This window comes from Somniosus microcephalus, chromosome 3 (assembly GCF_052327205.1).
Source record: "Somniosus microcephalus isolate GS21.2 chromosome 3, FLI_Smic_1.0, whole genome shotgun sequence".
In the NCBI taxonomy this organism is placed as follows: domain Eukaryota; kingdom Metazoa; phylum Chordata; class Chondrichthyes; order Squaliformes; family Somniosidae; genus Somniosus; species Somniosus microcephalus.
This window is the reverse complement of record NC_140989.1, coordinates 272,888,576-272,913,983: the sequence shown is the minus strand read 5'-3', so window position 1 is coordinate 272,913,983 and position 25,408 is coordinate 272,888,576. Positions and strand designations below refer to the sequence as shown.

General features: G+C 48.9%; 1 protein-coding gene across 4 annotated transcripts in view; it reads left to right on the top strand.

Moving 5' to 3' along the window:
* The window catches only part of LOC147121953 (uncharacterized), a 138,348-nt gene that overhangs the window by 6,156 nt on the left and 106,784 nt on the right, over positions 1-25,408 (top strand). For all 4 annotated transcript variants that reach the window (XM_085982543.1, XM_085982544.1, XM_085982542.1 and 1 more), the window contains exons 3-7: positions 10,685-10,797; positions 14,263-14,331; positions 16,098-16,238; positions 17,597-17,723; positions 21,704-21,821. In XM_085982543.1, coding sequence (XP_085838669.1) covers positions 10,685-10,797; positions 14,263-14,331; positions 16,098-16,238; positions 17,597-17,723; positions 21,704-21,821 — 568 coding nt within the window. The remainder of the gene's footprint in view (positions 1-10,684; positions 10,798-14,262; positions 14,332-16,097; positions 16,239-17,596; positions 17,724-21,703; positions 21,822-25,408) is intronic.

Genomic DNA, 25,408 nt, shown 5'->3' with positions numbered 1-25,408 from the left:
TAGTGTTGTCACCTGGTGTATCACAGCTCACAAGTGAGCATGAGCAGATTGTGGAGACAGGGACAGCAGTGGAGAGTCCTAGTCGGAGGGCGCAGGAATCTGTCGGCTCAGCTCAGTAGCATGTCGACCCTCTGCCTCTGGGTCCATCCATAAGATTAGAGGTGATGGAACTCCAGGCACAGGTGCAGGAGTCTCTGGCAGGTTTTGTCTCTAGGGTCGCTGCGAGTGTGGAGCAAATGGAGGAGTCCATAGCGAACATGAGCAGAGCCTTTGTGGAGTCATTGGCGCATGAACGCATCACCACAGAAAGGATGGCTACCTCCGTGGAAAGGATTGCTACCTCCGTGGTAAGGCTGGCTACCATAGAGGAGAGGATGGCTACGGTAGAGGAGAGGATGGCTATGGCCATGGAGGAGCTTAGTCGCCAGGGTATGGAAAACATGGTCATTGTTCAGAATAGAATGACATCTCTTGAGGAGTGATGGGCATCTATTGAACAGAGAAACCAGACCTTCATGGACGTCCTTCTGAGTAGGACTGCCATTGCAGATACGGGTCCCCATGGCCCTCCTGATGCGCAGCAAGGTGCTCTCCAGCCACTTGCAGGCGCTGAGGGGGACCTGACCCATGAGAGGGAGGTTGGTGGCGGACCTCAAGGAAGTGGGGGCTACTCTCCAAGTGCTCACACTTCCATGTCACTGCAGAGCCCCACTGGAGTCCACACCCAAGTGAGATAGACGTCTCAACCCCTGCACAGCCGCAGGAGCAGCAGACTGTTGACGAGCCCTCACAGGCTCGCAACCCCAGAGGACGCCTGCCAAAGGTGTCGAGACAGGAGCAACAGGAAAGTGAGCAAGGGGCCTCCACATCTGCTGAAGCCACAGGGAGGCACCACATAGGAGCACGCGTAAGAGGAAAATTCTGCACAAATAGTCACAAGGGTAGTCACTTGGGTGCAATTTTGTGTTTATTGTAAAAATGCCATCACATCGTTATTGAACATAAAAATTCTGATGGCAAATGTTGCAGTTGTGGCGTCTGTCATTTCGCTATTGGGACTTCCACATTGAGGCCTTAGGAATACTTGCACCTGTCAGTATGGTGGTCAGAGTGCTAGGAATCCTCTGGTTCTTGGCCATTGTCAAAGCTCTGGTAAGAAGCAGCGAGGCAAAAGTGTTTGATTGACTAGGCTAAGCAAATCTGGCCAGGATAAGTGCGTTCCTTGCATCCCGGGCAGCAATGTTCTCGCGTAATGCTGACGCTGGTTGATGGGCCTCTGCAGGATGTTCTTTGTCGCACACGTCCTCCTCCTCCTCCTCCTCATCTGAGGAAGATATGTGAGGAGCCACTTGGTCCTCAGGAATCTGCAAGCCACGACACTGTGTCATGTTGTGAAGTGCACAGCAAACCACGACGATTCTGGAGACCCTGGCTGCTGAGTACTGTAGGGCTCCACCTGATCTATCCAGGCATCTGAAGCGCATCTTCAGCAAACTCGATAATGGATCTGGTGGAAATGTGGCTGGAGTTGTAGCGCTCCTCAGCTTCATTAGCTGGCCTCCTCAACGGCGTCATTAGCCACGTCCTCAGGGGATAGCCCCTGTCTCCAAGTAGCCATCCGTTAAGTTGGTCTGGCGGACTGAAGAGCGGAGGCACACTAGACTGGCTCAGTATGAAAGAGTCATGGCAACTGCCAGGGTTCATGGCACAAACATGCAAAATTTCCTTCTTGTGGTCACACACCAGCTGAACGTTGAGGGAGTGGAAGCCCTTGCGGTTGACAAATACCTGGATTGCGACGGGGTGCCCTAAGGGCCACGTGTGTGCAGTCAACGATGCCATGCACCCTTGGAAAGCCTGCCAGATTAGCTAATCCAACCGCTCGCGCCATGACACTTGCTCGATCCTTGGTGAAATGGATGTGATTGTGCGCGAGGGCAAAGAGGGCATTGGTTACCTGCGTGATGCAAGTGTGTGCGGCCGCCTGGGAGATGCCGCTGATGTCTGCTGCTGAACCCTGGAATGAGCCTGAGGCAAAAAAGTTGATTGCGGTGGTGACTTTGATGGCCACTGGTAATGCTTGTCCACCTGGTCCTCTGGGCAGCAGGTCTTGCTGTAGCATTGCGCAGATGTCAGTCACTACCTCTCGCGAAAGTCGGAGCCGCCTTTGGCACTGCTGCTCAGACATGTTGAGGTAGCTGACCCTGCGTCTGTAGACCCTGTTTGGGGGTTATCTCCTGCGCCAACGGGCTTCCAGGCGCTGGCCCCTTCTGGCCTGTGCAGCTTCAGTTGGGTCAGCAGCAGCCTGGCGCTCCTGCTGCTGCTGCTGTTGCTCCTGGTTCTGCTGGTGCTGCGGCTGGTGCTCGAGCTCCTCTAATGCCCAGATGGGAAGGAAATAAATGGCTCCCATGCTTCTGGTATATGCCTCCGTTGAGGAAGCGCTGAGTGGAGGTGGCGAGAGGGGTTTACCAGGAGGTCACACTGGAGATGGGTGTGAGGCCTCTACCTTCCACAGGTGTGGTTAAGCCTTCTAAAAGTTGCCCCAGACCTGAGACCACAAAGTCCTGCCACCTGCAAATCATGGCTGATCAAATCTCCTCTTTAATGGTTGACCTGCAGTTGATAGTCAGCAATCCAATAGTGCTCCCACCAGGTTTCACATTCGTGTTTCCCACCAGGCGTGTTTCACGTGGGAAAAGGGTTAAAATTGCAAGGGCCTTTCAAAATAAGATTATAGAGGCCAATTAGTGGTTGTTAAGGGCCTTAACGACCAGTCCCGCCTGTTGGATGCGGGACGGAGTCGGGACCATCAGACACGACTGAGTTAAAATTGCTCGGAGTCGGGAACCAGGCGGGGGGGGGGGGGGGTGGGCGGTCCCGCCCGCCAGTTTTTGCGATTTTAACCGCCCGCACGCCTCCAAGCCCGCCTCCACGGCTCAATGAAAATCGAGGCCACAGTCTCACAGATGTACACACAGTCTCACAGATGTACACACACAGACACACACACAGTCTCACACACACACAGTCTCACATACACACACACACACACACACAGTCTCACATACACACACACAGTCTCACATACACACACACACAGTCTCACATACACACACACACACACAGTCTCACACACACACATTCTCACAGATACACACACACACACAGTCTCACATACACACACACACAGTCTCACATACACACACACACAGTCTCACATACACACACAGTCTCACATACACACACACACAGTCTCACATACACACACACACACACATTCTCACAGATACACACACAGTCTCACATACACACACACACAGTCTCACATACACACACACAGTCTCACATACACACACACACAGTCTCACATACACACACACACACATTCTCACAGATACACACACACACAGTCTCACATACACACACACACAGTCTCACATACACACACACAGTCTCACATACACACACACAGTCTCACATACACACACACACACACATTCTCACAGATACACACACACACAGTCTCACATACACACACACACATTAATCCACAATTATAAGATAGTCACTAATAAATCCACAATTATAAAATCCACAATTATAAGATAGTCTCCAATAAATCCATTCCAACTGAAAAGAATGGCTCCAGAAAGGGCTAAACTTAAATTTATAACTTGATCCATTTTATCATGAGATTTAAGCTGCAGTTATACTGCCACTCACTTATTGGCCTGAAACCATTTTGGCTGCCTATCACTGTCAATATGATGGCATTGTAGGAACGGAGGTTCCTATCAAAAAGACTGAGTTCGACTCAGGCAATTAAATTAATGAACTTTAATGAAAACAAACGAGTTTAAACTGGAAACTGCTAGAACACATCAATAACAGGTCGACTCTCCTTGAGGGCTCCACGAGGACTGATCCTCTGGTCAGAAGACTGACGTCATGACGTCATCACGTTCTTCCCGCCATTGGGGCATCACGTGACTAACGGCATGACATCATCACGTTGAAACCGCGCTGTAAAGGTAACTAGACATTGTACAGTCAAACAGTGTAATTAAAGGTACAGGCACAGACAGTAACTACATTGCTGTTAAAGGAATTATGTACAACCGCTCTGAGTCCTTTGGTGGCTCCGCCACATGCGCCCCCCCAGAATTGTCTTTAACAGAAAAGGTGAGGCGAGGAGGAGGCCTGATGAGCCTGTCCGATCGACTTCGATACCCTGGTAGAGGAAGTTGACAGCCGGCGGTCGAGTTGGCAGTCGGTTGCGGCTGAGCAGGCGCGGCGAGCGCGGTCGAGTTGGCAGGCGGCTTTGGTTGATCTGGTGCGGCGGCAGCGGGTGGGCGGTTGAGCGGCTACGACAGGGTGGTCCAAGTCCAGGTGAGCCGGCTTCAAGCGGTCCACCGAGATGTGATCCGGCTTCCCTCCAACGTTGACCGAAAAGGATTTGTCTCCTGGTTCGATGACGCGGAAAGGACCAGTGTAAGGGGGCTTGAGCGGATCCCGGTGAGAGTCGTGGCGGATGAAGACATACTCCGCATTCTTCAGTCCCGGTGGCACGTAGGAGTTCTGCAAACCTTGATTGGACGTAGGTATCGGAGCGAAGCATCTGGCCGCTTCCTGGTGGCGAACGAGTTGCTGGGAGGCGGACCATGGCTCTGTGGGGGAAGGGAGGAAATCCCCTGGTACACGGAGCGGCTGGCCATAGACGAGTTCAGCCGAAGACGATTGTAGGTCATCTTTGGGCGCCGTACGAAGACCCAACAGGACCCATGGGAGCCTGTCCACCCATTCTGCGCCTTGAAGACTGGCCTGAAGAGAGGCTTTAAGCGACTTGTGGAATCGCTCGCAAAGGCCGTTTGCCTGTGGATGATAGGCGGTGGTGCGATGAAGTTTGGTACCGAGCCCCTGAGCCACAGCGTTCCAAAGTTCCGAGGAAAATTGGCCCGCGGTCAGAAGAGATGTCCGCCGGTACCCCGAAATGGGCAACCCAACAGGAGATGAAAGCTCTAGCGACATCTGCCGAAGTGGTGGAAACCAAAGGAATTGCCTCTGGCCACCTAGTGGTGCGGTCCACTATGGTGAGGAGATGAGTATAACCCTGAGAAGGCGGAAGCGGCCCCACGAGGTCCACATGCACGTGGTCGAAACGACGCTCCGGAACAGTGAACGCAGCCACTGGAGCCTTGACATGACGCTGGACTTTGGCCTTCTGGCATATGACGCAGGTATTAGCCCAGTCACGGACATCGATGTGCATACCTTTCCAGACGAACTTGGCCGACATAAGCCGTTGCGAAGCCTTCATCCCTGGGTTCGACAACCCGTGTATGGCATCAAAAACCTTCCGGCGCCATGCGACTGGCACGATAGGTCGAGGAACCCCCATGGAAACGTCGCAAAGGAGCGTGGCACCTGCGGCCTGGAAGATGACGTCGGTCGCCTGGAAGCTAGTGGGAACGGTTCTATATGATTGGACCTCCGAGTCCGAGGCCTGATCTGCAGCCATGAGGGCGTAGTCGATTCCCAGGTGCACCGCGTGGACCGTCGCACGGGAGAGGCAATCTGCCGCCAGGTTGTCCTAACCAGACACATGTTGAATGTCCGTGGTAAATTCGGAAATGAACGTCAAGTGACATTGTTGACGAGCAGACCACGGTTCGGCGGTCTTGGCCATGGCGAATGTAAGGGGTTTGTGGTCGACAAAAGCCGTGAAGGGGCGCCCCTCCAATAAAAACCGGAAATGGCGAATGGCGAGGAAAAAGGCCAGTAGCTCCCTATTGAAGGTGCTGTACTTTTTTTCATTCTTTCGTAGTTGACGGCTGAAAAACGCCAGCGGTTGCCATGTGCCGTTGACCCACTGTTCTTGCACTGCACCGATGGCGTAGTCTGACGCATCGGCAGTAAGGGCGATAGTAGAACCTGGAAGTGGGTGCGCCAGCATGGTTGCGTTGGCCAAAGCGTTCTTGGTGTCGCCGAACGCCTGGACCATCTCAGCTGTCCAGCTGATTGGACCTTTACCGGACTTGCCCTTGAGGGCCCCGAGCAAAGGTTGCATGAGTTGAGCCGCCTTGGGGACAAAACGGTGGTAGAAGTTGACCATCCCCAGGAACTCCTGCAAGGCCCTGACTGTCGACGGCCACGGGAAAGAAGTAACCACCTCAACCTTCGTCGACAAAGGGACGGCGCCGTCCGATGTTATGCGATGTCCCAGGAAGTCGATTTGTTGCAGGCCGAACTGGCACTTGGCCAGGTTGATGATTAAACCGTGTTGGCTGAGGCGCGTAAAGAGGGAACGCAAATGGGAGATGTGCTCCTCCTTGCTGGCACTGGCGATGAGTATGTCGTCAAGATAGACGAAAATGAAACGCAGGTCTCGAAGAACGGAGTCCATTAAACGCTGGAACGCCTGTGCTGCGTTCTTTAAGCCAAACGTCATCCGCAGGAACTCAAAGAGGCCAAAAGGGGTGATGACTGCGGTTTTCGGGACGTCTTGTGGGTGCACTGGAACCTGGTGATATCCACGGACGAGGTCGACTTTAGAGAAGATAGAATTTCCTGCCAAGTGGGCCGAGAAATCCTGGATATGCGGGATCGTGTACCGATCCGGAGTGGTGGCGTCGTTCAGGCGTCGGTAGTCACCGCATGGCCGCCAGCCGCCGCCTGGTTTCGGCACAATGTGGAGAGGCGAGGACCAGGGACTCTTGGATCGCCGAATGATCCCGAGCCGCTCCATCGTGTCGAACTCCGCCTTCGCAGCTGCGAGCTTGCCGGGTTCGAGCCTTCTAGCCCGCGCATAAACCGGGGAGCCAGTAGTGGTGATGTGATGTTCAACTCCATGTTTCGTCGCCGAAGAGGAGAAGGTGGGCCTTGTCAGCTCCGGAAACTCCCCGAGGAGCCGCATGAAGTCATCTGGAGGAGGGAAAGCACAGGCAATGGAGCGCGCCACGGAGGTACCGTGGAAGCACGGAATTGAGTGGAAGGTGGCCGCGTTGATCAGCCGGTGGTGCCGGACATCGACTAGTAGGCTGTTGGCACACAGAAAATCCGCCCCTAGGATAGCCTGTGCGACTGTGGCCGTGACGAATTCCCAAAAGAAGCGCTGACCGCCGAAACAGACTTCGACCCGCCGCTTTTGGAACGTTCGAATTGCTGCACCATTAGCCGCTACGAGGGAAAAACCGAGGTTCCCAGTCTGCATGTCGAGCTTCGACGCAGGTAGAATGCTACACTGCGCCCCGGTGTCGCAAAGAAAACGGCGGCCCGAGAGGGAATCGGTGATATAGAGGAGTTTCCCCGTAGACCGACGGCCATCGCCACCGCAGAACGCCCGTTAGACTTGGTCATCCGCCATCAGGGACGCCGCCTGCGCTTTGTTATTGTTTTTTTGGGGGGCGAAAAACTGCAGGGGGAACGGCAGCATCGTGCTTTCGCGCCAAAACGGGTGTGGTAGGAGCACCAGCCCACTGTAGGAGAAGCCGGAACCGCGTCTGTGGGGGGTGGGCACCTCGTGGCTGCGCAGCACTGCTGGGTAACCATGAAAATCTTATCGGCTTCGGCCGCAAGCTTGGCGCAGTCTGTAATGTCGGATCTGGCTAGGGCAGCCTGAACCTATTCAGGCAGTTGATAGAGGAAAAGCTCCCGGAAGAGGAAACATTCCGGTTCAGCACCCAAGAGCGTGAGCATTTGGCTCATGAGCTCGGACGGTTTGGAGTCCCCGAGGCCGGGCAGCGTGATGAGCCGGCGAGCGCGCTCCGACTTTGATAGCCCGAAAATCTGAAGCAACCGCGCCTTACTTGCTGTCAGTAGGAGGACTACCGAGGAGGCTGATGATCCGTGATGCAGTTGCGCTGTCGAGGGCGGAAACCACGTAATAATAACGGGTCTGATCCGCGATGATGTTCCGAATGGCGAACTGGGCTTCAGCCTGGATGAACCAGGCGTCTGGTTGTTGCTTCCAGAACTGTGGCAGTTTCAGCGTGACGGCGTTCGTGTCCATGTTGAATCTTCCACGAAAATCGTTCGTAGAAGTCGGGGTCACCAATGTAGGAACGGAGGTTCCTATCAAAAAGACTGAGTTCGACTCAGGTAATTAAATTAATGAACTTTAATGAAAGGAAACGAGTTTAAACTGGAAACTGCTAGAACACATCAATAACAGGTCGACTCTCCTTGAGGGCTCCACGAGGACTGATCCTCTGGTCAGAAGACTGACGTCATGACGTCATCACGTTCTTCCCGCCATTGGGGCATCACGTGACTAACGGCATGACGTCATCGTGTTGAAACCGTGCTGTAAAGGTAACTAGACATTGTACAGTCAAACAGTGTAATTAAAGGTACAGGCACAGACAGTAACTACATTGCTGTTAAAGGAATTATGTACAACCGCTCTGAGTCCTTTGGTGGCTCTGCCACAGCACAACTCTGGAGTTAGTTCCCATTTAGGTACCAGTCTTGGTTCGGTGGTAGCACGCAGTCTGAAGGTTGTGGGCTCACACCCCACTCCAGAGACTCAAGTGCATAACCTAGGCTGACACTTTGGGGGGAATTTTGCCAGCCCTGGGGAGGCAGTTATGGAGGCGGGACTGCTGGGAAAATGGCGGAAACTGGAAGCGGATACCGACCCCGCTCCCAACCTGCCTCCGTGCCATCTTCCCAGGAGGCAGGTCCCCGACTTGCGCAGGGACCTGTCTCCTCGAGGCGGGAAGGGGATTACAGCCAATTAACTGCCTGTTAACAGGTAGTTAACAGGCAGTTAAGAGGCTTATCCCCATTTTACCCCTTCAAGTACGGGCTTCCCGACGTCGGGAAACCCCGCCAGGGTCAGCGAGGCGAGCAGTGGGTCTGCAGGGGTGAGAGAGATCGAAAAGTCCACTGTGGAGGTGAGTGATGGGTGCAAGTGTGGAGAGGTAAGTATGAGAGGTGAGTGTAAAGTGTTAGAAAAAGTTTACTTACCTTTGTTTCTTTCTGCAACCCTCGGGTTGAGGCTCCTCATCACAACGGCAGAGACGACAGAATGGCTGCTGCATTCTCAGATGCAGCAGCCATCTGATTTCTGCGGAGGAAATAGGTTTTGGTAAGCCTTCAGTAGGGGCTCACCATAGAACAGAGATTGTCAGTGTTTGACAGCTTCTCTAAGCTGTCAAATGCTGACAAAGATGAAACGTCATACGCTGACGTACTCTGTCGCCGGCTTTCCCTCAATTAGCCTGCTAAGCCCGCAGGGCGGGTTTAACAAGGTCAATCAAGGGAAAATCGCATGGGTTGGCCGGACGTCATTGGGGGCGGGACTAAAACCCGACAACCAGCAGTCCCGCCCCCAACACGCCCCCATTGATAAAATCCAGCCCTTCAGTGCAGCACTAAGGGAGTACTGCACTGTTAGAGGTGTCGTCTTTCAGATGAGACATTAAACCGAGGTCTCTTCTTCCCTCTCTGGTGGACGTAAAATGTCACAGGGCACTATTCTGGCTGGGAATAGTGGTGCCACTATATGCAGCCCAAAGAGATTCCAGGCAGTCAGTAACAAATTGCCAAGTAAAGCTTAATATTTAGGAACCTTGTGTACGGTCCAGTTTAGCACAGGAGACCTGGCAGTTTGTTATTTCTATCTCTCAAGGGTGATGTTTAATCCTGAACCTACTGCCAATCTACAGTGTGTCATTGATACTGTTCACTTATCAATTTACTGTTTAATATATCTGTTTGGCAGTTTATAGTCTAAGCCACGATCTAGTATAATATTTATTCTTCCGGAGTTGAGGAAGATCATGTAAGGGCAAGTGATATAACCAGTAAACTGAAACATGGTACTGAGAGCTTTCTGTTCGACACCTGGGCTCACTAAAAATGACCTAGATAAAGTCATGTTGCCGGCCAGAAGAAGTGAGAGTTTGCCTATGGGAGGGTCTGAGAGAATTAACAGAAGTAAAAATCCACAATTGGAACAAACTAATAGTGAGGACGTTCTTAGAATAGGGGTTTGATGAAGGGAGGTAACCAATCCCAAGGTCAAAGAGTGCAGGCCTATCTTGAGGGTAAAGCACAGGACCAGTGTGTTGATCCAGGACCATTGGATGTCCAAAGGATAAGGGTCATGAGGCAGAGTTCAGAGACTGTGGTGCAGAACTGTCTGGTGATCAGAAATGCAGCTTCTCAGGTGTGTGGTTTTAAGTTGGAGGCTGTTGGCGGTTGACAATCCAGGGTTTTCAGCCTGTCAGGCATTTGTTTGAAATTGGAGATTGTTGGAGGTTGATGTTCTGGCTTTGTTAAGCAGCGGTGATCCAGGGAGTGCAGGAAGCAGCAGTGATCCAGAAGTGGTTGGATACCAAGGGCCCTGAGGTACTCTAACTCATGATTGTCCAGCGATGAATTTGTCTCCGCAGTTAATGTCAGTTGTCTTGAGCTTGTGTGGCATCTCTCACTTACTGCCGGGTTTGGGGTACTTTCCTTAGCAACACTGAGACTGTCAACCCCTAGTGCCTTTGCCCTCTGTTATCTGTTGGAAATGAGGGTGTGCGCAGCAAACTAATTGCTCCCTTTCTGTTTGCTTGAGACTGCAAACTTATTACAAAAATATGGAATGATATTTGAAATGTTTGCTTACCCAATGTAAATATGGAGGAGCATCAGTGAATTGATATTCATCCTTTGGCTTTGTTTAACCCACTAGATGAGTCCAGTTTCTACTTGTGCCCAGACCAACTGCGGCTGCCCCTTATATTCTACTTTTGCCATCCTTCAGTGCTCTACATCAGTAAACTGCTGCTCGCTGGCCTCATCAAGGTAAAAGTACAAAAAACACTTGTATTACAGGAACAAACAGATTAACTCAAAGTAAACACTTGATTATACAGTATTTACCTTGAACGAACAAATATTAAAACAGAAGGTCAAGGAAATAAATAGTGTTGAACTCTTTCATTTTTTTCTTACAGTCTTGTGTGTTTAATGTGAATGAAGGAATGATTAATAGATTGACATGAATAATAGAAGGCCTGAAATATTTAATTGTAATATATAATGCTGTTAGTGTGAGTGCATGGCATTATTTTTTTCTATTTTCCTCCACTGTTTTCCTGAAGGTGGTGACCCTTGCTGAGGTATGATTCCACAGGCACTGTCCCTCCTCCGATATCTAGTCCAAGTGACCATTCTTCATGTATGAGTCTGGGCAGTGAGTGTCCACAGGGTCTTCAAGCACGGAGGAGGGGCATCACAGTCTAGTCCGATCCTGTCCTTAACTCATGTCCATTTTCCAGTAGGAATCATTGAATAGCCATAAGCAGTATTGAAACTTGGCTGATCTAACTGTGCTGTACGTAACTTCGGAATGTTTGATATGACAGTTTTGAGGAAGCTTTATTTTGCATTTAACATGTGCTATACTTGAATTGGGTTTAGCTTGAAGCTGGCACTAAGTTGAAAAAAAAGAAAAAGACTTGGAAGACTTGCATTTAAATAGCGCCTTTCATGAACTCAGGACGTCTCAAAGCGCTTTACAGCCATGTAATTACTTTTTGACATGTAGTCACTGTTGTAATGTAGGAAACGTGGCAGCCAATTTGCGCATAGCAAGGTCCCACAAACAGCAATGTGATGATGACCAGATAATGGCCCAGAAATTCGGGTCTCCACGGGTGAGTACGTACGGGGTACTCACCCGTAAGCCCAATGGAAGTGCCGGTTTCCTGCATGCACTGCGCATGCGCGGGAAACCGGCACTTCCGTTCCCCTGAAAGAAGGGGTTCAGAGTTCGAACGCGTGTGCAGGAGAGGCTGCGCGTGCGCATCGAACTTACGTTTTTTTTGCATGTTTTCCCGGGAGGGTAAGTCTCCAGAAGTTACACATATAAAAAGCAGGTGCAAGGCCTGCTTTTTACAAGGTAAGTGGTGAATTAATTAAAATTAAAACATTTTTTCCACAGGTTTATTATTTTTAAATACTTTAAAGCAAGGTAAGTTTATTTTTAGTCCTGTTAGAAAATAAAATTATTTTTTTCAAAAATTTAAATTATTGTTTAAAATAGTTATTTCATGTAATTTATAGTTTATTTAAAAAATGTGATTTTTAAAAAATTTATTTGAAGATTTAGTGATGTTTTGGGGCCCGTAGTATTTATAAGTTTTGACAGCACTTCCTGTCAAACTTATGAATGGGCATTCCCTGCTCCGATTGGCTCCCCATGGCCCACGTGATCCCAGGGGACGCATCGAACTAACTGCGCCCCTGGGATACGCAAGCACTGCACGCCGGCAGCTGGAGCAGACCCAGGATCGGAATCCCACACGGGCCCACAGCACAACGGCAGGCGCGCTAGGTAAGTGCAGGTCGGGGCCTTGCACCCGCGGGAAGCCCCGACCCGAATTTCTGGGCCAATCTGTTTTAATGATGTCAGTTGAGGGATAAATATTGGCCAGGGCACCAGGGAGAACACCCCTGCTCTTCTTTGAAATAATGCCATGGGATCTTTTATGGCCACCTGAGAGAGCAGACAGGACCTCAGTTTAATGTTTCATCCGAAGGGTGGCACCTCCGACAGTGCAGCACTCCCTCAGTACTGCACTGGAGTGTCAGCCTAGATTTTGTGCTCCTGTCTCTGGAGTGGGGCTTGACGACCTGCTGACTCAGAGGCGGGTGTGCTACCAACTGAGCCACAGCTGATAGCAGAAAAGCAGAAAAATTGTTCTGTTCCTGGATCTGACGTATCAGTAATAAGAAGGAATCAGTTTGCAATTAGCAGGGTGAAGTTGAAATCCACCTCTACCTGACCTCCTCTCTGCTGGTGCTTAACCAAAAGAATTTTAGTGATGGGGTTGATCGTTCCACCGGTATGCTCTTGATAACAATCCTACCCTTTCAGAAGCCGTTGCCTGTGCAGGGTTACTGCAGAAGCCGTTGCCTGTGCAGGGTTACTGCAGAAGCCGTTGCCTGTGCAGGATTACTGCAGAAGCCGTTGCCTGTGCAGGGTTACTGCTAAGAGCAAATATTAGTCAATGTATTTTATCATCAAGCTGAGAAGAGCAGGCCTGCCACACCATTGTGATCATTTCTATTTCTCTCACCAGTCATCTTTGTAGCCTCCCTGAATGAGACTAGCAATTTAATTGGGATAAATTGTAGGCAGTTTTATGCTGTGGAACTGCACCCAGTAGGAACTGGATTGAGGCAGTCGCAAACTCATGCCTCATCGGATTCTGACAGAAACAGACACAAGAGACTGTTGTCTCATCAGTCTGGGTTGGAGTTGAACCCATGTGTGAAAGGGTAATGGGCAGTGACATGGGGAGTCGTAAAGGGAGATTTTCCTGGGCTTGTTGGGCATGGCGAATATCGGAACCAAAGGGGGCGGGGGGAAGGGGGAAGGCGGGGTCTGAGCGTACATCTGTAAAGAAAATCACACAATTTTCCAACATTCGCTGAGCCTAGGCGATCAGAACATAGACCCAGGAAAATCTCTTCTTTAGACTTACTGAGATCGTTTAAATATAATGTAATATTACTCTAAATTGATGAGAAGATTAACTAGTTCTAAAAAGTGCTAACATTTAAGGATTTAATCTTGTGCAGAGGTTGAGCAGCACCAATGATATGGGGGTAATGGGACCTCAGATGCATAGCTACAGTGAAAAAAGTTACTTGGTATCACGATCCATGAAAGCAATTCCTGATCTTGCCATCGTCACTGCATGGTGGTCAGTAAATCTTAATCTAATTTATAAATACAGCTTCAAGATCTTTGTGATGCTAAGTGAGAACAAATGTAGTTTCAATCTGAAATGAGAGTGCTCCATATGGCCATGGGGGGGAAATGCAGCACCTAGTGCAGTACGTAGGCTTACAAACTAGGCAGGTCCCAGCTTCAACCCCTGGTTGGTGCTGATTTAGCTGCCCATCACAGTGCAGCAGTTCAAGCACCACGACTGGTCTCAGTATCCCAAAACTGTGGAGGGGGTGTACAAATCCAGTCAGAATTCCTGCACCTGACCACTGTCCAAGTGACTCTTACTGGAATACGTGCGTGTGGGTATACCAGGTGGGGCCGGGATCAAATCCAGTGTGATGCCTTCCATAGTTGACTCACATTTTAGGCTTGCATAAAATGAATGACATTTTGTAGAACCCCAGCAAGACTTAGCACCTTCAGGATAGGAAGTGAGAAAATAGGATTGGCAGGGGGTGGTGTAGAAATAAATCTGACAAATTTGGAATGATTTGTTTTACAACTGCTGTTTGTTTTGCTTCCCACAGGATCAAGTGAGCCCCAGTTTTGAAGCTCTCTTTGAGACGGGTGTGGATGAGATGTCCTGGGATGACACGGTGTGTAGAACGGTTTCATGTACAGGGAGATGCAGAACGTTCAGATATCCTACTGAATTCTTTTAATGTACATAGGCTGGGTAACCAAAGTAGACTTGATCCTTCAGTGAGTTACCAACCCTGAGCATGGAGCTTTGTGGCATCTTTGTTTTTGAGTTCTGCATTATTTTTTCTTCTGCAGTTTCCTCCCTTTTTATCTTCTGAAAGCCCTAACTTTTCTTAAGAGTAAGGTCCCATGGCCATTGGCAGCCCTACAATACCTGGTCCAAGTAGCCATTCTTCATGATAGTTAGTGTGAGCAGGCTATTCAGTCATGCAGTGCATCCTGATGGAGCCAGTTCCTGTTCCTCATCCGTATACAGAAACCATTCCTTTTGCAAGATCATTTGTCTTCTCTTGTTCTGAGCACCAATCAGCAAGGAGCTCACCCAAAGAATGACAGAATTACCTGCATGATTAACCCTCTCTGTTGGATACATTGGCAGTTATACATTATATAATTATGAACACAACATCACTCCTTTCTTTCAAAAGTTATATGTTCAAATACAACTAAAACATTCTGACTTTTCTGGTAAAAATTGACCTTGAGGCTATTAACAAAATAGACGGTATACTCACTATATTTTTTATATATGTTGAAAGATCATACGGTGTGCCACTCATGCAAGTGGTCAGCAAGGAATTGTGAAGGCAGAGTCATCAAAACGTGTAGTTTGCTAGAATTGAAAAGAAAGCTGAGGAAGCTGTGAAGACCTTCATGGCTTGGCAGACAACATAAGCCAAAACCAAGCAAGAGCCTCTTGGGATGTCTGAGCTTCCAGAATCAGTAAATTAGTTAGTGTGCTAAATTTAAGCTCGAATTCGTATTATTGTTATGGTTCCAGTTTGTTCCAGTTATGGTTAGCATCTAACTTCTGGGTTAAACTGTAACCATAACAACAAAATCAGATTTGCATTGCTCTCCCTCCTCCAGTGCAGAAGTGCTTGGTTTCAGTCAGTGCTTTCCCAAAGAGACATGACTCAGATTGGCAGTGAGGGGAAGCAGGTTGTAGGTGTGAGCCCTTGTCCCAGCATTCCAGGGAACATTGAGTCAGGTCTCCAATGCACTGCTGCACAGCAAAGCCTCCTTCCTATTTATTTCAAAAATCTGTTCTTTTATTATTTTTAAAAATTATAATATAATTTTCTCTATCACCTTAGCCCCTGAATGAAAGTGCAAACTCACACCAGGGTATGGTTCAAGAGATGTAGTCCATCTTTGGTGTCTCTCCCAGGTGGGCATCCAACACCTGTGTTTCCAGGTAATCTTGGCTACCTGTTTCATAATGGGTGGGTCATCACAGCCAAGCCTGATCCTGTCCTCATCTGACATCCACATATTCAGCAGGGATTACTAGTTAGCAATCAGAAGTAGCAACCATGGCTGATTTTTGCTCTCACCAGCTCAAGGGTGTTGAAACCAATTCTCGTGCCTCCCCCACTGCCTCTGCTTGTGCCAGCTAACTCAGCACAAAGTCGGGATTGATTATGCAATCTCTTTAAGTTCAGTACCAGGGCAAGCAGTGCATTTACCAAATAAACCATAATGAGTGCATTTAAGACTCTGCTCCAGAAACATCTAGAAAGTCATGTTTGCAGATGTCGCTGAGGTATCCTCTGAGTGGGGAAGCTATAAATGTAGAGCCTCCGCGCTTACAGGATACCTCAGCGACATCTGCCTACATGAGCCCACGGCTTGTCACAGGCTGTTTCAATTTCACCAGGAGAATTATCGAATGGGAGGAAGTTTTAACTGGCCCAAGTTATTGGAGTGCGTTGAGTACCGGAGGAAAGTACGGAACATTGTTCGCAAAGTCATCCAAGAAACTCCATTAGAGCTTCCAGTAACAGTGGACAGTCCTTGGGTAAGTGACAGAATGTTCTTTCATATCATGGGTTATAGCTAAGATTAGAAGGGCTTCATGAACAAGAGATAAATGACGGCTAATATGGGAAATGGAAATGTGAGGATGCCCCTCGGAGATCGGGGTTACAGAAAAACATGAAAAGAACAGAAGACCATCCAATCCATCAAACCTGTCCCATCCAGACATGGTGCAGCTACCTGTACTGGTTACTCAACCCTTAGTAATTCTCTCTGCTGCCGTTGGCAAAAAAATCCCCTAAGGCCAAGTTAGGATAAAATCTGGGAAATTCCTCTCCAACTTTTAAGGCAGTCAAGCAAGTTCCAGGTGACCAATTGTTGTGACAGAGAACAGGGAGCTGTACTCTGCTAGTGGTTGTGCTACAGCACAGATGAGTGCTTCATGGGACAGTGTAGAGGCAGCTTTACCATGCATCGAGCCTGGGAGTGCTTGAGGGGTAAGTGTAAAAGCTGCCTTACACTCCATCTGATCCATGCAGTATCTGACTTGGGTACTTGATGGCGCAGTGAAGAGGCAGCTTTGCTCTGCAACTGACTGCGCTGTTCCTGACCTGGCAATGTTTGATGGTGGCACTGGGTGCCTGAAATGGAAACCCATTCCATTCCCCAGCACTAGCACCCTCACCTTAATGCACCCTACTGCTAACTGCAATGCCAATAGAAGCTGCTGGATTGGAATTTTATTACGAATAAATAATCTGTTTGTTTCTTCTGAAGCAAACACTGTTGAAAGCCTGGGAAATTAATTGGGGCCTCAGCAGGTATTTCCTATTACCCACGCACCTATTAGCAGGGTCTGACTGTATTACCGTTTGTCCTGTGCCACTCTTTTATCCTATAGTCATTTCCAATTTTTATTTTTTATTTTAATTCTTCCCCACCCAGTGTTTTCAGCTGCTGCCCTATAGGCACCAAGTCTTGAAGGGTACGGTGTGTGTTGGGAAGCTATTTGAATGTGGGCCATTGCAATCAAACCTCAACTAATGTCCATATATGGTCATTTGCCAGGAGTACTGGTCAACAATAAGGAGGAGGAGCCGTGTGCTGAATTTTCCCCCTTCCTAATCTGGCAGGGCCGAGGCCGACTGCAGTGCCCTAACTACTGAGATCAGCTAACTCGTTACAGATCGGGGATCAAAACTGGGATCTTCCTGGTTTATATGGCACAGTTAGCCTGAGCTATCAGGTCAACGTGGAGTTTCTTTCCTTAAGAGCCAGTTAAATCTTTCTGACTTGTTTGTTTCCCAGAGACTATGGTGCATTGAAGCAGTGTCATTTTCTTGTAAGGATGGCAACACTGAAATAAAAGTCTATTTAAATTAATATCTTTTTTTCCAGTGGGCTCTTTTCATGGGATTGGCGCACGAGCGAATCCATTTGGAAACCTCATCTGTGTTAATTCGTCAGATGCCAATTCACTTGGTTGAAAGGCCACCAAATTGGAAATATGCCTCATCAAATAGTGGTCAGTGTATCTGTCATATTCACAACTTAACATTCCAAATTGGAAAATATATATCTCTATATTGGCATTATATTCTCAGTGGTTGGAAGTGGGTTGTGGTGTATCACAGAGTTCTACTCTGGGACCACTCCTGACACCATGTACATCAATGATTTGGATCTAGGGCTACAGGGAGTGGTGTCCAAATTTGCTGAGGATACTAAAATAGGAGGTAAATAATTCTGAGGATCAAAGGAAGTTGCAAAGATATAGGGGTCGATTTTCATTAACCCATGGAGTCGGGATTGGAGGCGTGCGGGGGGTTAAAGTCCCGAATTCGAGGGTCCCGACACCATCCCGCCCCCAACCCACCTCCATGTAAGTTTCACAGGAGGCGGGTACCCGCCCCGCACTGGGACCCGCCGACCCGAGGCGGGAAGGGATTAGTGCCAATTAACTGCCTGTTAACAGGTAGTTAACAGGCAGTTTTTAGCCTAATCCCTATTTTAAAGCTTGAAGTGTGGGATTCCCGATGGCTCCAAACCACGCCAAGTTAGAGGAGTCGGGCCGTCGGGTTGAAGGACTTGGAGGGGTCGAGATGTCGGTGTTCAGGTGAGTGATGGGTGCATGAGTGCAAAGGTAAGTGTGTTTGGTGTGTCTAAAGTGTGTGAAGAAGTTTAAATTACCTGTACTTACCTTTACAGCCTTCCTTCCTCTAGGTTTAGGGAGTCCATCATCTATCCGGCACAGAAAGCAGAATGGCTGCGATCTGTCAAAAGTGACAGCCTGCAGCTTTCTGTGCCGGTGAGATTTCTAACTGAGTCTGTGTAGAAGGACTCAGGTTAGAAGTAAGACTGTCAGTGTTTGACAGCTTCAAACAGCTGTGAAACACTGATATTTCATCTGTCAAAACGTCTTGACAGATGAAATTTCAGTCTGTGACGTCACCTGTTGCTGGGTGGCCCTTACTTGGCCTGCTGAGCCCGCTGGGCGGGCTCAACAAAGTCAATCAAGTTAAAATCGCGTGGATTGGCCGCATCTCGATGGAGGCGGGACTACAACCCCGAAAGTTGTAGTCCTGCCTCCTTCCCAACTTCTGAATGAAAATCACCCCCAAGGTATAAGATGGTGGAATGAGCACAATGGCAGACACAATTCAGTATCAGTAAATCTGAGGTGACATGTTTTGGTAAAAGAAATAAAAGTAATAATTATATTTTGAATGGGGGAATGTAGAAGAGCAGACAAATTTGGGGGTACAGATTCACAAGATGTTAAAAGCAGCACCACAAGTGGATAAGGCCATAAAAAAAATTAATGGACTACTGAGTTTTATGGCAAGCGGGATAGGATATAAAAGTCCAGCTGTAATGGCGATTCTATATATAACTATATATATGCCCGATACGAGACTCCCAAAACAAGTGCTCTACTCGGAGCTCTGACACGGCAAGAGAGCCCCAGGTGGGCAGAGGAAGCGCTTCAAGGACACCCTCAAAGCCTCCTTGAAAAAGTGCAACATCCCCACCAACACCTGGGAACCCCTAGCCCAAGAATCACAAAGTGGAGGAGAAGCATCCGGGAAGGAGCCAAACACCTCGAGTTTCTTCGCCAGGAGCAAGCGGAAGCCAAGCGCAAGGAGCGTACGTCAACCCAAGCACCCCACCCACCCGTCCCTTCAACCACTGTCTGCCCCACCTGTGACAGAGACTGTAGGTCCCGCATTGGACTCATCAGTCACTTGAGAACTCATTTTTAATGTAGAAGCAAGTCATCCTCGGTTCCGAGGGACTGCCTAAGAAGAAGAAGAATATCTAACTGTAGTAAGTTCACAGTTGGAGTACCTGTGTACAGTTTTGGGCTCCGCACTATAGGAAAGCTGGTGAGGCAGATTCACTAGGATGCTGCCTGGCATGAAGAAACATAAATAAAAGAATTGAAAAGCTAGGGCTGTTTTTGTTAGATTAGAAGATGATTGAAAAAGTGTTTAAAATTATGAAGCGATGGGACAGAGTAGATAGAAACAGATTGTTTCTAGCAATTCAAGGAACTAGAATGAGGGAATAGATAAAAAATTAAATATTAAGAAATTTCGGACAGAGCTGAGCAGGAGAAACATTTTTACACAGAGGGTGGTGATACTGTGGAATGCACTACCTGAGTTAGTGATTGAAGCAGACACCATGGGGTGGGGAGGGTGGTTTCCCCCATGATCTTGCCCAAAATCGGGTGAGATCGCGGCAGAAATGGTGGAAAAATAGGGCGATGAGACCTACTGCCACCTCACCACCCCACCATCCGTCCCCTCCCCCCACCAACTCATATTTCCATTCCACCCATCCCCACCGGGAGTGCCGATGCCCTCTCCTTCCCCACTACTGCATGCAGATGGGTGGAGGACAACCTAGGTCCACAGTAGACTTGCCTCCTTGTCACCTGTATTACAACTACCTCCTGGGTCCACCATGGGAAAGGTGCAGTGATCTCCGGGAAGCGGTGATAATGGCCCGAGATGCCCCCAACACTTACCTGTTGAAGGACCCAGTCTAAGCCAAGGCCCTCACTGAGATATCTCCTGTAATCTTTGGGGCATTTCTGCCCCTTTCCCTTTTAAGGTTCCTCGCTGGATCGGCATGAGCCAGCTCCTTCAGGAGAGGAGGGGAGAAAGCTTAAAAAAAATCGAAATCAAAACATAACATGGCCTGGCTCCTCGTTTCTTATCACCTGAGGGGAAGATTTCCTGGAGAAGAAAAATAAATCAATTTACTTGAAATCTGATCATAAACAGATGTGTGCTGGTTCGAGTTTGATTAAGACCCAGCTCAATGAAACTGGCTCAGTTCAAACAGTTTTAATTTATTGTCCCAATCCCTCACTTACTCAGAGAATGAAGGATGCTTTCTTCAAGTAAATTAATTGTTGTCCTTGACTGGGCATGAGGAAGTGATTACGGATTGTTTCAATCATTTCATGTTCTGAAAACTAACAAGTACATTTCTAGAACAACTGTCCCTTTTCTCCTCTCCTCTCAAGTTGCTGATTCTTGCTGGAATACAGTTCCGTGGAGGCCAGCAGCCCTCCGTCCCTCAACCAAGTGGTCATTCTTCATATGGGAGCCAGGCAGTTAATGTTGGGAAGGTACTTGACTGTTTGGGGGCGCCAGAATAAATGCTAATCCTGCCCTCATTCGAAGGCCACACACACACACGCTTTGCAGCAAGGGTTACCGGATAATAATCAGAAGTAGAAATCCTGACTGAGATTCCCCCTATTCGCCCAGGGACACTGAGGCCAGTTGTAACATCCTCATCACTCCCCCCTTGCCCCCCCCCCACACTGAGATTGCCCAACTCAGCACAAACCAGAGATTAAAGCAGGAATTTCCTCATCTATGTGTCTCTCTGTCAAACCATTGACCAACTTAAACCATTGCAAGAGTGCCAGAATGACTATTCCTAATTCTTCAGCCATGTAAATAAGTTGATACAATACAGCTTATTCACATTGATCTTGATATGAATGGTGCAAATTATACAACATATTGGAACATCAATGCACCATAGACAGGTGGAGAATCAGTTCAATCTCTCATGACACCGAGTTCTCGATCTTGGGTGGGATATTGCTGGGAAGTGCCCAACAGAGACCTTCAACTTTCCCACAGGCAGTGAAGGAAAACTGGAGATAGAGTCATCCCTGGGTCAGCGTTACATCCGTTCGAGTGGACAGTTTCAGGGCAACACTGGCAGAGGCCTCGTTGCAGGTTAACCACCTTTTCACTTTTGGATGCAGCTGGTTTGTGACCTGGGAATATCAGGAAAGAGAGAACAGAGGGGGCTCAAATAGAAAATTAAATAATCTGCTCAAATTGAAATATAGTTCTTTTGTTTTCTGTAAACATTGGCATTTATATGTAGGAGGAGCACAGCATATGCTCCTCAAGGTAAAGCTGTGACATAATTGTCAACATTTTTGACTTACTCACTCATTTTTACCTTTAGGGTTAGAAGCATTTGACAACCCTCTGATCAAAGTCCCAGCTTCCCAAGTTACTTACGGAAAACCAAGGAATTTCCCATCTTATGGCTGGGACAATGAATATGGACAGATGGCAGCAGTGTATGTATGCAAATTCCTATTAAAAAGCACAGAATGTCTTTATACATTTAAATTGCAGCAAACACTCAGGCAGTGTGTTTAGCTAAGAATTGAACTTTATAGAAGGAAGGGAATCAGAAAAAGGGAAGAAAGTCAGCTATTTACCTTGGAGTGCGAGTAAAGGACTAAAGGTCACAGGTTTAAAATTAATGACAAACTGGAGATTAGAAAAAAACTTTTTCCCATGGTGTAGTAGATAGAATCATAGAATCATAACAGCACAGAAGGAGGCCATTCAGCCCATCGAGCCCATGCCAGCTCTCTGCAAGAGCACTTCAGCTAGTCCCACTCCCCCGCCCTTTCCCCGTAGCCCTGCAATTTTTTTTCCTTCAGGCGCTTATCCAATTCCCTTTTGAAAGCCATGAATGAATCTGCCTCCACCACCCTTTCAGGCAGTGCATTCCAGATCCTAACCACGCGCTGCATAAAAAAGTTTTTCTTCATGTCGCCATTGGTTCTTTTGCCAGTCACCTTAAATCTGTGTCCTCTGGTTCTCGACCCTTCCGCCAATGGGAACAGTTTCTCTCTATCTACTCTGTCTCGACCCATTATGATTTTGAACACCTCTAGCAAATCTCCTCTCAACCTTCTCTGCTCGAAGGAGAACAACCCCAGCTTCTCTAGTCTATCCATGTAAGTCCCTCATCCCTTAAACCATTCTCGTAAATCTTTTTTTCTGCACCCTCTCTAAGGCCTTCACAACCTTCCTAAAGTGTGGTGCCCAGAATTGGACAATAATAATCTCTCCCTGTCGGGGAATTGAACCTTGGTCTCCCATGTGACAGGGGAAACTAACCACTATACTAACAAGGAACTGCATATATGTGGAGCAAACTCCCATCAGCAAAAGGTGCCTTGAATAAATCCTTGTAAAAAGAACTGGGTGATTTTGTTGCTTTATTTATTCTCGAAATGTGGGCACCATTGGCTACATTTATTGCACACCCCTAGTTGCCCTGAGAAGATAGTGGTGGTGGGCCTTCTTGAATCACTGAGCAGTTTCATACAACTGAATGGCTTTAGTCCAGGGCTCTGGATTACTAAAATAACAACAGAAAACGCTGGAAAAACTCAGCAGGCCAGGCAGCATCCGTGAAGCGAGAAACAGAGTTAACGTTTCAGGTCTGGGATCCTTCATCAGAACTGGAAAAAGCTGGAGATGTAACAAATATTAAGCAGGTGCAGAGACAGGAGGGGGTGAAGGAACATACTGTGCTTTTGTAAAAGGCAGGAAAGATAAAATGTTGCAAATGGGAATGGTAAAATCATACAGTGTAGGAACGGAGGTTCCTAACGAAAAGACTGAGTTTGACTCAGGCAATCAAAACAACGAACTTTAATGGAACAAAACAGGTTTTAACTGGAAACTGCTGGAATACATCGAATACAGGTCTGCTCTCTTTGAAGGCTCCACGGGGACTGACCCTGCAGTCCTGTGGCTGACGTCATGACATCATCACGTTTTCCCGCCAGTCGGGGATCACGTGATGAACGGCGTGACGTCATCACGTTTTAACCATGCTGTTAAAACAACCACACTCTGTACAGTTAAACAGCATAAATAAAGGTACAGACTCAGACTGTAGCTAACATGTTGTTAAAGGAATTATGTACAAACGATCTGAGTCCTTTGGTGGCTCCGCCACATGCGCCCCCCCCAGAATTGTCTTTAACAGCAAAAGTGAGCCGCTGAGGAGGCCTGACAAGTCTGTCCGAGTGACTTCGGTAACCTGGCGGAGGAAGCTGATGGACGGTGGTCGAGCTGGCGGGCGGTTGTGGTTGAGCTGGCGCGGCGAGCGTGGTCGAATTGGCGGGCGGCTTTGGTTGATCTGGCACGGCGGCTGCGGGCGGTCGGCCACGTTTCGGCAGTTGCGCGATGACGACTGGGCGGTCCAGGTCCAGGTAAGCCGGCTTCAATCGGTCCACCGAAATGTGATCCGGTTTTCCTCCGATGTCGACCGAAAAGGATTTGTCTCCTGGTTCGATGACGCGGAAAGGACCAGTGTAAGGGGGCTTGAGCGGCTCTCGGTGAGCGTCGTGGCGGATGAATACATACTCAGCATTCTTCAGTTCCGCTGGCACGTGGGAGTTCTGTAAGCCGTGATTTCATGTAGGCACCGGAGCGAAGCATCTGGCCGCTTCCTGGTGGCTAACGAGTTGCTGGGAGGCGGACCATGGCTCTGTGGGAGAAGGGAGGAAATCTCCTGGTACTCGGAGAGGCTGGCCGTAGACGAGTTCGGCTGAGGACGATTGCAGGTCTTCTTTGGGCGCCGTACGAAGACCCAAAAGGATCCATGGAAGTCTGTCCACCCATCCTGCACCTTGAAGACTGGCCCGAAGGGCGGCTTTAAGCGACCTGTGGAATCGCTCGCAAAGGCCGTTCGCCTGTGGATGATAGGCGGTGGTGCGATGAAGTTTGTTGCCGAGCCCCTGAGCTACAGCGTTCCAAAGCTCCGAGGAAAATTGTGGCCCACGGTCGGAAGAGATGTCCGCCGGTACCCCGAAACGGGCAACCCAACAGGAGATGAAAGCTCTAGCGACGTCTGCCGAAGTGGTGGAAACCAAAGGAATTGCCTCTGGCCACCTAGTGGTGCGGTCCACCACGGTGAGGAGATGCGTATAACCATGAGAAGGCAGAAGCGGCCCCACAAGGTCCACATGCACGTGGTCAAAACGACGCTCTGGAACAGCGAACGTAGCCACTGGAGCTTTAACATGACGCTGGATCTTGGCCTTCTGGCAGACTACGCAGGTATTAGCCCAGTCACGGACATCGAGGTGCATACCTTTCCAGACGAACTTCGCCGACATAAGCCATTGTGAAGCCTTCATCCCAGGGTGCGACAACCCGTGTATGGCATCAAACACCTTCCGGCGCCATGCGACCGGCACGATAGGTCGGGGAATGCCCATGGAGACGTCGCAAAGGAGTGTGGCGCCTGCGGCCTGGAAAGTGATGTCGGTCGCTTGGAAACTAATGGGGACGGTTCTGTATGATTGGACCTCAGAGTCCGAGGCCTGATCTGCAGCCATGAGGGCGTAGTCGATACCCAGGTGAACTGCGTGGACCGTCGCACGGGAGAGGCAATCCGCCACCAGGTTGTCCTTACCAGACACATGTTGAATGTCCGTGGTAAATTCGGAAATAAACGTCACGTGACGTTGTTGACGAGCGGACCACGGTTCGGCGGTCTTGGCCATGGCGAACGTTAGAGGCTTGTGGTCGACAAAAGTCGTAAAGGGACGTCCTTCCAATAAGAACAGGAAATGTCGAATGGCTAGGAAAAGGGCCAGTAACTCCCGATCGAAGGTGCTGTATTTTTTTTCATTTTTCCGTAGTTGACGGCTGAAAAACGCCAGCAGTTGCCACGTGCCGTTGACCCACTGCTCTTGCACTGCGCCGATGGCGTAGTCTGACGCATCCGTGGTAAGGGCGATGGTGGCACCTGGAAGTGGGTGCGCCAATATGGTTGCGTTGGCCAAGGTGCTCTTGGTGTTGACGAACGCCTGGTCCATCTCGGCTGTCCAGCTGATTGGATCCTTACCGG